This window comes from Panulirus ornatus, chromosome 53, assembly GCF_036320965.1.
Source record: "Panulirus ornatus isolate Po-2019 chromosome 53, ASM3632096v1, whole genome shotgun sequence".
Taxonomy (NCBI): domain Eukaryota; kingdom Metazoa; phylum Arthropoda; class Malacostraca; order Decapoda; family Palinuridae; genus Panulirus; species Panulirus ornatus.
Genome location: NC_092276.1, coordinates 14926175 through 14942666, shown reverse-complemented (window position 1 = coordinate 14942666; position 16492 = coordinate 14926175). Strand labels below are relative to the sequence as shown.

At 56.6% G+C, this 16492-nt stretch overlaps 1 protein-coding gene across 4 annotated transcripts in view; it reads left to right on the top strand.

Annotated features, from left to right (window-relative positions):
- LOC139765257 (uncharacterized) overlaps positions 1-16492 on the top strand; it is a 951164-nt gene that overhangs the window by 248900 nt on the left and 685772 nt on the right. For all 4 annotated transcript variants that reach the window (XR_011716625.1, XM_071692594.1, XM_071692593.1 and 1 more), the window contains exon 3: positions 1701-1795. Coding sequence is in view for 3 of the 4 variants with exons in the window: in XM_071692594.1 (XP_071548695.1) it covers positions 1701-1795 (95 nt within the window). In the remaining variant the exon portion in view is untranslated. The remainder of the gene's footprint in view (positions 1-1700; positions 1796-16492) is intronic.

The window sequence follows — 16492 nt, the reverse complement described above, 5'->3', positions numbered from 1 at the left end:
CTTCTTCTCTCTCTCTCTCTCTCTCTCTCTCTCTCTCTCTCTCTCTCTCTCTCTCTCTCTCTCTCTCTCTCTCTCTCTATCTATCTATCTCTCTCCTTCCTCCTCCTCCTCCTCCTCCTCCTTCTTCTCTCTCTCTCTCTCTCTCTCTCTCTCTCTCTCTCTCTCTCTCTCTCTCTCTCTCTCTCTCTCTCTCCATCTCTCTCCTTCCTCCTCCTCCTTCTCCTTCTCCCCCCCCCTCTCTCTCTCTCTCTCTCTCTCTCTCTCTCTCTCTCTCTCTCTCTCTCTCTCTCTCTCTCTCTCTCATTTGACAGAAGTGCGTATGATGTATATATAAGAGATGACAGTTGGTGACCGGAGACCTGTTTCTTCCCGGCTGGTCACCCGCCGTTTCCCACGCCTGTGCTCGAGTGTACTAATGAGTGTAATTATGATGGAGAATATAAAGAAGATGTATATGCCATTAGAGACGAATGACTAAATTAGCGTTAAGGTATAGTTAAGGTATAGTTAAGGTATAGTTAAGGTATATTAACATTAGCAGCAACAGATATTCCCGCGAATATTTGTGCTTCCACTGGATAGTTTTTGCACAGTTATGAACATTGGTGATTGCATTATATTGACACGCAAGCATAGAGACCATATTGATAAGTTTAACTCATTGTTAGTATTCCAGTGAGTTGACGAAACTTTTACACAATTCTTGATTTGGATTTTGTTATCTTTCATGGTTATAGATAAGAGTTTATCCTGTAATGATAATGTTATTACTGAAGGTCCTTGTCGGTTATAAACGCACAAGGTTTGATTTCTTCCCTGGTTTGACTATTTTACCCCTGAAATTTTCCCTATTTTAGATGTGCGTCCGCCTGAGTTTTTCCCATGGTTTAAGTACGTCACCCATGAAATTTTCCCCGTTTTGAATATGTTACCGCCTGATTTTTTTCCCTGGTTTAAATGGTAATCCCTGAATTTTTCCTGGTTTAAGTTAGTTACCCCTAAATTATTTTATCTACGTGTTACCCTGAATTTCTGTGTCACCTACACATGTTATCCTTGAATTTGTCACCTACATATATTAACCCTGAATTTCTGTCATGTACAATGCTACCCCGAATTTCTGTGTCATCTACTTATGTTACCCGTGAATGTCTCTCTATCGTCTACTTATGTTACCCCGTGAATGTCTCTCTATCGTCTACTTACGTTACCCGTGAATGTCTCTCTATCGTCTACTTATGTTACCCGTGAATGTCTCTCTATCGTCTACTACTCGTCTACTTATGTTACCCGTGAATGTCTCTCTATCGTCTACTATTCGTCTACTTATGTTACCCGTGAATGTCTCTCTATCGTTTACTTATGTTACCCGTGAATGTCTCTCTATCGTCTACTTACGTTACCCCTGAATGTCTCTCTATCGTCTACTTACGTTACCCCTGAATGTCTCTCTATCGTCTACTTACGTTACCCCTGAATGTCTCTCTATCGTCTACTTACGTTACCCCTGAATGTCTCTCTATCGTCTACTTACGTTACCCCTGAATGTCTCTCTATCGTCTACTTACGTTACCCCTGAATGTCTCTCTATCGTCTACTTACGTTACCCCTGAATGTCTCTCTATCGTCTACTTACGTTACCCCTGAATGTCTCTCTATCGTCTACTTACGTTAACCCTGAAATTCTCTATTGTCGGCAGTGGTCGGAGAGCGTGTGAGCTGCCGGGGTGAAGGCAGCCTCCGGTGGGAGCCGCTGCTCTGTGTTCTGCCGGAGGGACTTACCGCCGCCCATGGGGTTAGTACATCATGTCTGTTGTTTATCTTATCTTATTACTGTCTTGATAGTTCTAGTTTTATTATGTATTTTTGTAGAGTTCGTGATATATATATATATATATATATATATATATATATATATATATATATATATATATATATATATATATATATATATATTATTATTATTATTATTATTATTATTATTACCAGACATCTCTCTTACCCTTTCATTACTTACTCGATCAAACCACCTCACACCACATATTGCCAGGAAGAAGACTGAAGCGTTTTACGAGTGAATTTACAAGACCAGGTTTGGTCGGGGGAGCAAGAGAGAGATTTTCCCAGTGAATACAATGGAGGAGAGTCAGGGATGGGCGAGACTGCGTGGCTTGGTGTGGTGTGAGCTGCTTATCTGACTGGATGATGGGAGGGTTGGGGTGTAATGTGATGATGGAGAGTTCTCTATTTGGTAGAGGAAGGGAAGGGATATTGTGTGGGAAAGAAGGATACGGTATGGTGATAAAGAAGGGAAAGAGAAGATGGAGATGAGGGAAAGGGGTCATGAGGAAGGGGGGAGAGGTGTGGGGCGTTGGGGGGAAATGGAGGGACCTTGAGTGAGGAGGTGTATGGTATGGGGTTTATGGGCCCCGTAGGTCATGTGTGTGGTCGAGCACAGGTCTGGTTAACCATACAGATGATCGGTTGGTTTTGTGGTGATGACCTTGTTAGTGGGGGGGGGGGGGGGGGGGGGTAGTTACTTGTGGTTACCATACACTAGGGGATTAGGAAGGAGGGGTCCTTGGCCTGTGGTGCTGACGACATGACCATCGATCGAGGTAAACCTGAAATGGTGGGGGGTGTCAGATCCGGGTGAGGGGGAGGTGTTCTGTTTACACCCCCCTATCCCACAGTACCGTGCACCGTATGCCCACTGTACCGTGCTCCGGGGTACAAGGCATCGTTGGCAGGTGTGCACATGCAAAATGCTTGAGGGCGTCAGTTACTGTGGGAAATTCTGAGGTACCGTATTCAGTGCTACGGTACGCGTCAACCTGTGAGGTACGTATGTACCATGTTCTAGGTTACGTACCATTATGTGACGTACCGTATTCCAGGTACGACCCATTGTGTGACTTGCTCCATATTTAAGGTACGTACCATAGTGTAATATGCATATGTCTCATATTGTGGGGTAACGTACCATTGTGTGGGATAAATGTACCATATTGTAGGGTACGTACCATTGTGACAAATGTACCATATTTTAGGATACGTAACATTACGTGACAAATGTATTATAATGTAGGGTACGTACCATTTTGTGACAAATGTACCGTATTGTAGGAGACGTACCATTACGTGACAGATGTACCATATTTTCAAAGTACGTTTCACAGAGTTCAGGGGAAGTCACTGTCTTGAGTGAGTTCGTGCATGGTGCCTGTTGCACTTGTAATTACTTCATTATGGCGTGGAGGAGGTCGGTCATGTGTGGTGGTGAGGGGAGGCTCGCTGGCTGGGTTTTGTTCTCCAGTACCTCAGCTCGAACCCCTATTGGAAGTGTACATATGTTTGAACACAGGTCCGGTGGAGGCCTCGCTTTGATGTTAGATTTTCTGTTTCAGCACACACACACACACACACACACACACACACACACACACACATGAGGTGTTGACATGAGACACATTACAGCACGTGGAATTGCACATCTCTTTAAATACCAGAAAGTCACATGAATTTTGACGAACTGGTGTCGTGTGTGTGTATGTGTGTGTGAACTGTAGCGGGGGGATGTCATCAGTCTCTCTCTCTCTCTCTCTCTCTCTCTCTCTCTCTCTCTCTCTCTCTCTCTCTCTCTCTCTCTCTCTCTCTCCTCCCCAGTGTAGACTGTGGTCACTGGGGACGACCTGCCTGGTTCTCTGTCGGCCCCAGGTCAGGGCCCCGGTGTGGGGCACGGCTTGGGTGGGCCCGAGGATCCTGATTTAGTGTTGAAATGTCTAAAAGAAAAAACGAAATATGAAGGCCTTTGTCCTGTCCCATGTTTTTTGTTCAGTTCTTCTGGTGTGTGTGTGGGTGGGTGGGAAGAAGGTTGTGTTTCTGTAGGCCGCTGGTAATTAAAGGTTGTCTTGTGTGAGGCGACCCTTCCCTCCATTGTTGGCGATGGGAGACGAACCCTCCAAAAGTTACTTAAATATCTCGTGTTTCTCTCGGCCTCGCACCCGCAAGACTGGGGCCCGGTAAGAGCGGCTGCAAGGGGGGTTAGGGGGGTGTTAGTGTGTGTGTGTGTGTGTGTTTGTGTGTGCTAGATCGAACCTCACGTGTTCTTGTGACGCATATTACGTGATGATGTGGTCGGGCCAGCTTCGTGTGGTGCTTTTTTTCCAACACGTTCTGGAGATAATGAGTCTGTTAGATGGCATGTCGGGGTGTGGAGGGGCAGAGATATGAGGCTTGGCTGCCGCTGACATGTTAATGAGGTATGGCAGATATGGTCTCGTGACATGTGGGGAAGAATGTTGGGGGAAGATAGTGTGATACGGGAATGGGCGAAGGAGATGGCCACGTCGAGGGGGTGGTTGTTGACGTGTGTTTGTGTGTGTGTGTGTGTGTGATGGGAGGAGGAGGAGGGAGGGATGGGAGTGGTCAGACGGGGTTGGTCGGGTTGAGAAGACCTGACCCGACGTGCATATGGTGGAAGAGGGTGATGATGGTCTTGCAACACGTCAGGTGCTGGGTGGCTCCAGGTATGGGGATGAGGGCAGGGGCGTGGTCGTCCCCTGGGGAAGATCGGGACGCCCATTCACAGGGACGGCTCCCATGTGGGACGGAGGACGTGCAGGGGCAGGGGAGCACGCACTAGGCGGGATGAGGACGAATTCTTTGGGTATTTAGGAGTCAGGAAGTTGACCTGAAGGGCAACAGCTGCTGTAGGTAATGTAATAACGAGATGGGAATAGTTTCAGTAGACGAACATGTGTCGCTTGTCGGGTGGTTGGATAGTTAGCCGGCTGGTTGGTTGGTTATGTGGGCGCTCGGCCCATATCTTCCAGAATCCTTCGGCTCGTCAAGGTCAGGTTGTGAGCGCCTCTGAGCTGTATGAACAGCTGGGTCGACTGTGGACCGACTGCCGCAACCGGGATTCGAACATTTGCGCTCGACCCTGGACGGCCCTTGAATGTGTCACAGTCAGCAACGCAAACCGCAATGTCCCTTTAGCATGTGGTATGGAATACCTTTGTATAGTGGACTTGAAGTTGGTGTGTTCTGTCCATTTTATCCTCCTCTGCAGTAAGCATTTGAGCCCTCTAGTGTATGTTCAGGCACAAGATGTGGACATGACATGGTGTAGGTGTGTCAGTTATCAAATCTTGGGGTCAGTAGGTTACACGGGACGTGTGTTCTGGTTGTGGTTGTGTGTGGAGACGTGAGGGGGTGGGTGGGTGGTGGACATCTCTGGAGGAGTGAGGAGAGGGGTCCTCCAGGCCGTGGTGAAGCAAGTCCCACATACGAGACGCCGTCACCTGGCCATATATCATGATGGCCACCGCTCACTAACTTGTGGCAGGAGCGGATTACGCCTCCCTCACGGATGTGGGGATTTATAGAGGGATTTTTAGCTGTAATCCCTCGGCTAGGTGGCCGGGGTGGGTGGTCATGGTGTAGATATAGTTATTCAAGTTTGTTTCTTCTTCATTCGCATGTTTTCATGAATATATTACGTCAGTTGATATGTTAAAGAAATGTTTTAAGGAATCGCGATTTGGCTAAGTTGACTTTATGGTTCGCGTCTGTCATACCTGTTAGGGTGGTGTCGTGAAATGTAATCACTGTAACGGAGCGTACTGTGTTGTAGTACAGTGTACTGCATGACGTATGGTGGGGCCCAGGCCAGGCCAGGTGCGCGTGTTACACCTGCCGTAACACAGACGCCCACTTAATCCCTTGCCAATAGACCGACAGGTGTGTGTAATTACCTGCTTGTACTGTACGGAGGAAGGTGTGTGTGTGTGTGTGTGTGTGTGTGTGTGTGTGATGATCCCAGCTTGGTGTTAGGGGTGGTCGACCTTCGTGTTTTGTGTCTCACTTTAACTCTTAAGACTTACGGAGAAGAACTTGTTATACCTTATGGGGAGCTTAATGCTTGCCATAATCTTAAATGTACTCTGACAAAATACTTTCGTCTTGGAATGTATTGCTTCATCGTCCTGACTATCTATACACAGAGCCTTGTAAGTCGTAGACAACCATTAACCCAGATGAACCCTCGCACTAAGTTATGAACCACCAACATCTCGCTCTTAACGACACTCCTACGTTAACCTAGATCAGGTGTATAATACATCAGGTGATCCTCCATCACAGGTGTGATAAACAGGTGATTACACCTAATGAGCCATATGCTCGAGACGTGTCCTCGCTGGCCTCTCTCATACATGTTGTGGACGTGTGTCCCTGTGGACGTGTGTCCCTGAGTGATGGAATGGATTATTCGTTCTCATTTACTTCCTCATTCACGTATTAGGACGACCCGAGAGCAACCCATGTTTTACACAAGACCGGTTGTAAAACGAGAGTAAATCTGTTTACACCAGTGGAAATGTCTCGTTAGCTAGTGTGTAAAACTCATTAGACAGAGCTTAAGTGAGGGTCATAGTCCCGTATGGCTGGCACAGGTAGCACTGGTGACCTGTGCGGGTATGGAGTGTGACCTGACCTTCTCCCCAGGACGACCTGAGCTAACACCGAGACCCCGTGACCTTGAATGACCCAGACACATCCGGGGGGTCTAATTATCGCCGCGTGAGTCTGACCGGGTTTGTTTTGTGACGATGCAGCGCCGGCAGGGGGTCACCACCAGAGGGCCCGTCACGAGAGGTCATGACCTGCGCGTGACGCAGGGGTGATAACGGGTCAGGCTGGGGTCGGCGAGACCGCCCACTGACCCCTGGGAGCTTCGTGCTTTCGACTGAACCTTCTATCGTTGACACGAGAAGCATCAGTGTTAACTGTAAATCGTATGTTCTTTTACACATGCCTTATTTATTGTAAATTCAAGCGATACATCACTTCCTTTTTTTTTTACTATTTACTCTAATTGTCACGAAAGATTCGTGAAGAATTTCATTTTGAACTAGTGTGATTCAAGTGTCTCTTCGAAACATCGCTTCGAGTCACTGAACCTAAATTGAACTTGATTAACAGTTCACCACCAGCACTGAACCCTTGGCCTTACTACCGTCTCTTCCATTCCTTCCTCGTCGTCACGGCTCACGCAACACACCCCGTCTCACGTCCGTCAACTTCCAAGACCCGTCGTCCCTCCAATCACTGACTCCCAGAGCCTTTCCAATATCCCCTCCCTCCAAGACTGCTCCCAGCTCCCCGTCCCCTCCAATATCCCCTCCTCCAAGACTGCTCCCAGCTCCCCTCCAATATCCCCTCCTCCAAGGCTGCTCCCAGCTCCCCGTCCCCTCCAATATCCCCTCCTCCAAGGCTGCTCCCAGCTCCCCGTCCCCTCCAATATCCCCTCCTCCAAGGCTGCTCCCAGCTCCCCGTCCCCTCCAATATCCCCTTCCTCCAAGGCTGCTCCCAGCTCCCAGCTCCCAGCTCCCCTCCTGTGGAGAGGCAAGGAAGATATTCCTAGCTGTCCCTCCAGTCACCTGGACCTGGTATGTGGAGGAACGGTACAGTGGCTGACGAAGGAGAGAGACGGCCCGAGTGTGTGTGTGGTGGTCTGCCAAGACTCGGGGTTCGTGAGGTTTCGGAGGAGGTTACGCTACACCTGCACACTGGGAAACGCACACACACACACACACACACACACACACACACACACACACACACACACAGGTGGGAGGTACCACTGCCTTGGTACCGGGAGGTTCAGTGACGACAATGCCACCGTGGCTGTTAAGTTCCCCTCCCTGGCCCAGGTTTTTGTCTTTCTGTCTCATCACACGTAGGTTGGTGGTGTTCACTCCCACTGTCCATCTCACTCATAACACTCGACAACGTGCACCTCACACGACTCTTTAAATCTGGATTTTCTAGCGGTGAGCGCTACGCGTTAGCCCCGCCTAATGACATAGTCTCGCCAGAGGTATAGTTCAAGAGACTCCCTCCCACATACATTGTCTCATTTCCCATCTCCTGCCTGGCCCTCCAGACCTCCTCCTCAGGTGGAGGACGAGGTAGAGAATCGTGGGGCTCACGTGGAGAAGGGTCACGTTAGTCTGTGGAGCCCCTGGTCTTGTGGAGAGCGGAAGTGTCGCTTTGCCTCGGCAGTTTCCCTTCCAAAGTTCCAGAGTCCAGAGGGAGGGTCGCTTGTGATGCGTCCACTCCCTCGTGTTTGTTGTCTGTCGATGTCTTCTGCCTTTGGGAAAGCCTTCGGCTATTTTAGTGCCTCTAGCAGCAGACTCTTGCCTGGGCTAGTGAACGTGTTGGTGGGGAAGGTCCCTCTTGTGTAGCTGTTGCCTCTGGGAAAACCTGAGTTTGTGTGATCATTGAAATCAAACATTGCCAGGGTTATGATGTGTGTTGGTCGGGGTGTTTATGTGGTGCTCAGGGGAGGGAGATGGGTGAGAGGGTGTTGGAGATATGTGGGAGATACGCAGAGATTTATACAGGGTGTTGGAGATAGTGGGAGCTGTGTAAGAGTTTTGGAGATAGAGGGATATACGTTAAGTGTTGGGGCTGTGTGGGAGGTGGTACGTTAAGTGTTGGGGCTGTGTGGGAGGTGGTACGTTAAGTGTTGGGGCTGTGTGGGAGGTGGTACGTTAAGTGTTGGGGCTGTGTGGTAGGGATCACCGCCTGGTATATTACTAGTGGGGTCTTATCAGGTCATCTCTGGTCACCAGCAGATCACCTGTGGTCTGTTCATCAGGTCATCTCTGGTCATCAGCAGATCACCTGTGGTCTGCTCATCAGGTCATCTCTGGTCATCAGCAGATCACCTGTGGTCTGCTTATCAGGTCATCTCGGGTCACCAGCAGATCACCTGTGGTCTGCTCATCAGGTCATCTCGGGTCACCAGCAGATCACCTCACCACAGTAAACGTATCCCATGCCTCGCGTCAACTGTCTCAAAATAATTGATCTCGGGTATTATCTTAATGATATCAGAACCTCCAAGAATAAATCCACGTAAGATAAGAACATAATTTAATGGTTCAGTTACGAAATGTTGTCCTCGAGTGCTTGCGTGGGTGGGTCGAGTGCCCGGGCGGGTGTCTCGGGTAAGATCAGCCAAATTGATCTTAACGTGCTTTTAGCCAGTACAGGGAACTGGGCGAGGCTCTTGTGGTCGTGGTGGTGGAATAAGGAGGGAACGAGGGAGGGCCAGGTAGGTGTGGTGGAGGGAGGGAGGGAGAGGGAGAGTGTGGGAGATGGTTGGGGAAGGGGTGGTGGAGGGAGGGAGGGAGAGGGAGTGTGGGAGATGGTTGGGGAAGGTGTGGTGGAGGGAGGGAGGGAGTGTGGGAGATGGTTGGGGAAGGTGTGGTGGAGGGAGGGAGGGAGAGGGAGTGTGGGAGATGGTTGGGGAAGGTGTGGTGGAGGGAGGGAGGGAGAGGGAGAGTGTGGGAGAAGGTGTGGTGGAGGGAGGGAGGGAGAGGGAGTGTGGGAGATGGTTGGGGAAGGTGTGGTGGAGGGAGGGAGGGAGAGGAGTGTGGGAGATGGTTGGGGAAGGTGTGGTGGAGGGAGGGAGGGAGAGGGAGTGTGGGAGATGGTTGGGGAAGGTGTGGTGGAGGGAGGGAGGGAGAGGGAGTGTGGGAGATGGTTGGGGAAGGTGTGGTGGAGGGAGGGAGGGAGAGGGAGTGTGGGAGATGGTTGGGGAAGGTGTGGTGGAGGGAGGGAGGGAGAGGGAGTGTGGGAGATGGTTGGGGAAGGGTGGTGGAGGGAGGGAGGGAGAGGGAGTGTGGGAGATGGTTGGGGAAGGTGGGGGGGGGGGGGGGGGGGGGGGGGGGGGGGGAGGGGGGGGGGGGGGGGGGGGGGGGGGGGGGGGGGGGGGGGGGGGGGGGGGGGGGGGGGGGGGGGGGGGGGGGGGGGGGGGGGGGGGGGGGGGGGGGGGGGGGGGGGGGGGGGGGGGGGGGGGGGGGGGGGGGGGGGGGGGGGGGGGGGGGGGGGGGGGGGGGGGGGGGGGGGGGGGGGGGGGGGGGGGGGGGGGGGGGGGGGGGGGGGGGGAGGGGGGGGGGGGGGGGGGGGGGGGGGGGGGAGGGGGGGGGGGGGGGGGGGGGGGGGGGGGGGGGGGGGGGGGGGGGGGGGGGGGGGAGGGGGGGGGGGGGGGGGGGGGGGGGGGGGGGGGGGGGGGGGGGGGGGGGGGGGGGGGGGGGGGGGGTGGGGGGGGGGGGGGGGGGGGGGGGGGGGGGGGGGGGGGGGGGGGGGGGGGGGGGGGGGGGGGGGGGGGGGGGGGGGGGGGGGGGGGGGGGGGGGGGGGGGGGGGGGGGGGGGGGGGGGTGGGGGGGGGGGGGGGGGGGGGGGGGGGGGGGAGGGGGGGGGGGGGGGGGGGGGGGGGGGGGGGGGGGGGGGGGGGGGGGGGGGGGGGGGGGGGGGGGGGGGGGGGGGGGGGGGGGGGGGGGGGGGGGGGGGGGGGGGGGGGGGGGGGGGGGGGGGGGGGGGGGGGGGGGGGGGGGGGGGGGGGGGGGGGGGGGGGGGGGGGGGTGGGGGGGGGGGGGGGGGGGGGGGGGGGGGGGGGGGGGGGGGGGGGGGGGGGGGGGGGGGGGGGGGGGGAGGGGGGGGGGGGGGGGGGGGGGGGGGGGGGGGGGGGGGGGGGGGGGGGGGGGGGGGGGGGGGGGGGGGGGGGGGGGGAGGGGGGGGGGGGGGGGGGGGGGGGGGGGGGGGGGGGGGGGGGGGGGGGGGGGGGGGGGGGGGGGGGGGGGGGGGGGGGGGGGGGGGGGGGGGGGGGGGGGGGGGGGGGGGGGGGGGGGGGGGGGGGGGGGGGTGGGGGGGGGGGGGGGGGGGGGGGGGGGGGGGGGGAGGGGGGGGGGGGGGGGGGGGGGGGGGGGGGGGGGGGGGGGGGGGGGGGGGGGGGGGGGGGGGGGGGGGGGGGGGGGGGGGGGGGGGGGGGGGGGGGGGGGGGGGGGGGGGGGGGGGGGGGGGGGGGGGGGGGAGGGGGGGGGGGGGGGGGGGGGGGGGGGGGGGGGGGGGGGGGAGGGGGGGGGGGGGGGGGGGGGGGGGAGGGGGGGGGGGGGGGGGGGGGGGGGGGGGGGGGGGGGGGGGGGGGGGGGGGGGGGGGGGGGGGGGGGGGGGGGGGGGAGGGGGGGGGGGGGGGGGGGGGGGGGGGGGGGGGGGGGGGGGGGGGGGGGGGGGGGGGGGGGGGGGGAGGGGGGGGGGGGGGGGGGGGGGGGGGGGGGGGGGGGGGAGGGGGGGGGGGGGGGGGGGGGGGGGGGGGGGGGGGGGGGGGGGGGGGGGGGGGGGGGGGGGGGGGGGGGAGGGGGGGGGGGGGGGGGGGGGGGGGGGGGGGGGGGGGGGGGGGGGGGGAGGGGGGGGGGGGGGGGGGGGGGGGGGGGGGGGGGGGGGGGGGGGGGGGGGGGGGGGGGGGGGGGGGGGGGGGGGGGGGGGGGGGGGGGGGGGAGGGGGGGGGGGGGGGGGGGGGGGGGGGGGGGGGGGGGGGAGGGGGGGGGGGGGGGGGGGGGGGGGGGGGGGGGGGGGGGGGGGGGGGGGGGGGGGGGGGGGGGGGGGGGGGGGGGGGGGGGGGGGGGGGGGGGGGGGGGGGGGGGGGGGGGGGGGGGGGGGGGGAGGGGGGGGGGGGGGGGGGGGGGGGGGGGGGGGGGGGGGGGGGAGGGGGGGGGGGGGGGGGGGGGGGGGGGGGGGGGGGGGGGGGGGGGGGGGGGGGGGGGGGGGGGGGGGGGGGGGGGGGAGGGGGGGGGGGGGGGGGGGGGGGGGGGGGGGGGGGGGGGGGGGGGGGGGGGGGGGGGGGGGGGGGGGGGGGGGGGGGGGGGGGGGGGGGGGGGGGGGGGGGGGGGGGGGGGGGGGGGGGGGGGGGGGGGGGGGGGGGGGGGGGGGGGGGGTGGGAGATGGTTGGGGAAGGTGTGGTGGAGGGAGGGAGGGAGAGGGAGTGTGGGAGATGGTTGGGGAAGGGGTGGTGGAGGGAGGGAGGGAGAGGGAGTGTGGGAGATGGTTGGGGAAGGTGTGGTGGAGGGAGGGAGGGAGAGGGAGTGTGGGAGATGGTTGGGGAAGGGGGTGTGGCGGCCACATCGTCTGGACAAAGGCTTGGGAGGGGGAGGGGGGCAGGTAGGTCACCAGGGGTCAGGGCGGATGTTTTCCCTCACGCGCGCGCGCACACACACACACACACACACACACGCACACACACGCACACACAAGAAGGGAAAAGGGAAACAGGTTTGTCAAGTGTGGGCTGCAGACTTACGTTGTGTTGTGTGAAGAACTTACATCATTGAATATTATTATGTGTTAGTCGCATTCTTGTCACATCTTACTGTATTATCTTGTCACATCCTACTATATTATCCTGTCACATCCTACTGTATTATCCCGTCCCATCCTACAGTATTATCCCGTCCCATCCTACAGTATTATCCTGTCCCATCCTACAGTATTACCCCGTCCCATCCTACAGTATTATCCCGTCCCATTCTACAGTATTATCCCGTCCCATTCTACAGTATTATCCCGTCCCATCCTACAGTATTATCCCGTCCCATCCTACAGTATTATCCCGTCCCATCCTACAGTATTATCCCGTCCCATCCTACAGTATTATCCCGTCCCATCCTACAGTATTATCCCGTCCCATCCTACAGTATTATCCCGTCCCATCCTACAGTATTATCCCGTCCCATCCTACAGTATTATCCTCTTCATTCCTCGTACTCGGGGAGTCAGCGTACAGCGTGCGTTCCTTGGATGCTCGTGTTTTGGTGGCAATATTTCCTTTTCAGTTTTCGTGGTTCCCCGTGAATTGTAGGGCGATAAACAATGGAATTAGACACACACACACACACACACACACACGCCATCCTTGTCTGGAACCAGTTCCCACGAGGGAGGCAATTCGGGTCGTCCTAATAAGTCGTTAGATTGTTAGGAATGCGACCTGAGAGATCTGGTTGTGTCTCCTGTATGGCCAGCCCGCCCGCTCGCTCGCTCGCTGGTGTGGTGTGTGTGTGTGTGTCTTACTACCCCAGCTACTGCAGCCACTAGACGGGATTTCCTGTTACTTCAAGCGTTAAAAACGCCTTTGTGTGAATCACCTTGACTATGTCAGCCCCCCACGCGCAGCGGTTCAGCGGGAACTCAGCGCTAATGGGATTCAACGCCAATAGCAATTGATCGCTAATGGGTTTCATTGCCGAGTGCGATCCACGCCAGAGTGAGTCATCGCTTCGTTAAGACGGTGCGACCCCATGGGCACGACGGTACGACCCTTGAGCAGATAGGTACGACCCTTGACCACGACGGTACGACCTTTGAGCAGACAGGTACGACCCTTGACCATAACGGTACGACCTTTGAGCAGACAGTTACGAGCCTTGACCACGACGGTACGACCCGTGGGCACGACGGTACGACCTTTGAGCAGATAGGTACGACCCTTGACCACGACGGTACGACCTTTGAGCAGACAGGTACGACCTTTGAGCAGACAGTTACGAGCCTTGACCACGACGGTACGACCCGTGGGCACGACGGAACGACCCTTGAGCAGACTGGTACGACCCTTGACCACGACGGTACGACCTTTGAGCAGAAAGGTACGACCCTTGACCATGACGGTACGACCTTTGAGCAGACAGGTACGACCCTTGACCACGACGGTACGACCTTTGAGCAGACAGGTACGACCTTTGAGCAGACAGTTACGAGCCTTGACCACGACGGTACGACCTTTGAGCCGGAAGGTACGACCCTTGAGAAGGCTGGAACTGTCATTTGATCACTACGGTAATTATGATCGCTTGTGTCAAGTCATCCTTGACCACGACGGTACGACCTTTGAGTAGACAGGTACGACCTTTGAGCAGACAGTTACGAGCCTTGACCACGACGGTACGACCCGTGGGCACGACGGAACGACCCTTGAGCAGACAGGTACGACCCTTGACCACGACGGTACGACCTTTGAGCAGACAGGTACGACCCTTGACCATGACGGTACGACCTTTGAGCAGACAGGTACGACCCTTGACCACGACGGTACGACCTTTGAGCAGACAGGTACGACCCTTGACCACGACGGTACGACCTTTGAGCAGACAGGTACGACCCTTGACCACGACGGTACGACCTTTGGGCAGACAGGTACGACCTTTGAGCAGACAGTTACGAGCCTTGACCACGACGGTACGACCTTTGAGCCGGAAGGTACGACCCTTGAGAAGGCTGGAACTGTCATTTGATCACTACGGTAATTATGATCGTTTGTGTCAGGTCATCACACTCGAAGCTCGTGCCATCGCGGTCAAGGGTCGTGTTGTCGTACCGTCGAAATAACCGATCGTACCCGTTGTGCTCAAGGGTCGTATTATCGTACTCGGGGGTCGCACCGTCGTAACAAAGGGTCGTACCCATTATGCTCAAGGGTCATACCTTCGTACTCTTCTCCTCCTCCTCCTCCTCCAACTCTTCTTCTTCCTCCTCCTCCTCCAACTCTTCTTCTTCCTCCTCCTCCTCCAACTCTTCCTCCTCCTCCTCCTCCTCCTCCTCCTCCTCCTCCTCCTCCTCCTCCTCCTCCTCCTCAGCCTCCTCCTCCTCCTCTTTCTCCTCCAACTCCTCCTCCTCCTCCTCCTCCTCCAACTCTTCTTCTTCCTCCTCCTCCCCCTCCTCCAACTCTTCTTCTTCCTCCTCCTCCTCCAACTCTTCTTCTTCTTCCTCCTCCTCCTCCTCCTCCTCAGCCTCCTCCTCCTCCTCTTTCTCCTCCAACTCCTCCTCCTCCTCCTCCTCCTCCTCCTCCTCCTCCTCAGCCTCCTCCTCCTCCTTCTCTTTCTCTTCCATAGAAGCAGTGTAAGGTAAGGTCACACCTATGGGCCAGGTAGACTCCCCCACTGCTCATCCAGCGGAGGTGAGGCCTCATCATCTCGTCCCTCACGTCACATTGGACGGTTTCAGAAGTGTTTTCATCCCCTGAGAGTAAACAGGTTCCTCTCCAGTGGGGGGGGGGGGGTCTGGTTGTTTCTGGCATTGTAGGATTGATGGTTAGCTGGGTCTGGTTGTTTGTAGCAGTGGGGGGTAGTGATTAGTGGAGGTCTGGTTGTTTGTGGCAAAGGGGTTGGTGGTTAGTGGAGGTCTGGTTGTTTGTGGAGGTGGTGGTTAGTGAAGGTCTGGTTGTTTGTGGAGCTGGTGGTTAGTGGAGGTCTGGTTGTTTGTGGAGGCGGTGGTTAGGGTGGTGGTTAGTGGAGGTCTGGTTGTTTGTGGAGGTGGTGGTTAGTGGAGGTCTGGTTGTTTGTGGAGCTGGTGGTTAGTGGAGGTCTGGTTGTTTGTGGAGGTGGTGGTTAGGGTGGTGGTTAGTGGAGGTCTGGTTGTTTGTGGAGGTGGTGGTTAGTGGAGAACTGGATGTTTGTGGCAGTTAGGGTGGTGGTTAGTGGAGGTCTGGTTGTTTGTGGAGGTGGTGGTTAGTGGAGGTCTGGTTGTTTGTGGAGGTGGTGGTTAGTGGAGGTCTGGTTGTTTGTGGAGGTGGTGGTTAGTGGAGATCTGGATGTTTGTGGTAGTGGTGTGTGGTGATGGGTGGTAGTTTGTTTGTTTGGGGAGGGCGGTTAGGATGGTTGGCTATTAGGGTTCTGGTTGTTTGTGGTTACTGGAAGGTGTGGTTGTTTGCGAGAGGGAAGGTCAGTGTTGAGGAGGTTTTAGAATGCGTGTGGCAGGTGAGGAGGTGGGTGGTTTCTTTAGTGGGCCCTGCTATAACCTCGCCGCGCGTGACGATCCGCCAGTCTCACCTGAACAACAGGTTGTTTATAACTTCAAACAGAGAAAGTATACGTGTGTGTGTGTGTGTGTGTGTGTGTGTGTGTGTGTGTGTGTGTGTGTGATACATAGATCCATCGTTGCATACACAGGTACGTATCTTAAAAAGTACCAGTAAGGCAAAACACGCCACGTCCTCTCTAGATACGTACCTAAAGATTAGGAAATGTTTTCTCTGGACATAGCGTCGTGCGTGCTTGTCTGTTTATAGAATGATTGGCCAGTCTGGGGAGACGGGACACGCTGCGTCTAGCCGGAGTTGCTTGTATTACTGCGTCGTATTTTGCCTCTTTTGTTTATTCTATCGTTGGGTCATATGTAGATATGTACTCTTGAGTAGTTTCGTATGTTACTTCTCCTTAATTTATGTAAGGGTGATTGTCCTGCTATATACATTGTCCAGGGTTTATTGTTGGCTGGTCTGTGTGTGTGTGTGTGTGTGTGTGTGTGGTAGGTCACAGTATCGTTGACCAGAGCCAGAGACGCAGCCGGTGGTGTGGTGCTGCCTGCGGGCACGGTGGCCGCATGCGGGAGGAAATGGTACACATATATCGTATGTAGATGTGTGGGCCTGCCGGAATGAACGTGTTCGTAGGTGGGAATTGAAGGAATGCAACAAGCTGGACTTTGTATGACCCAGATATTCGCTCCTGGGATTCGTGTATCTGAAATACGTATGTTACTGTTACACATATATATATTTGTTACTTTTGATATTCTCCTCCGAATATTGCTTCTGAAATTATATCTCAAATCTTGGGAATATCTTTTCTCTATGAAGACTTTTGTT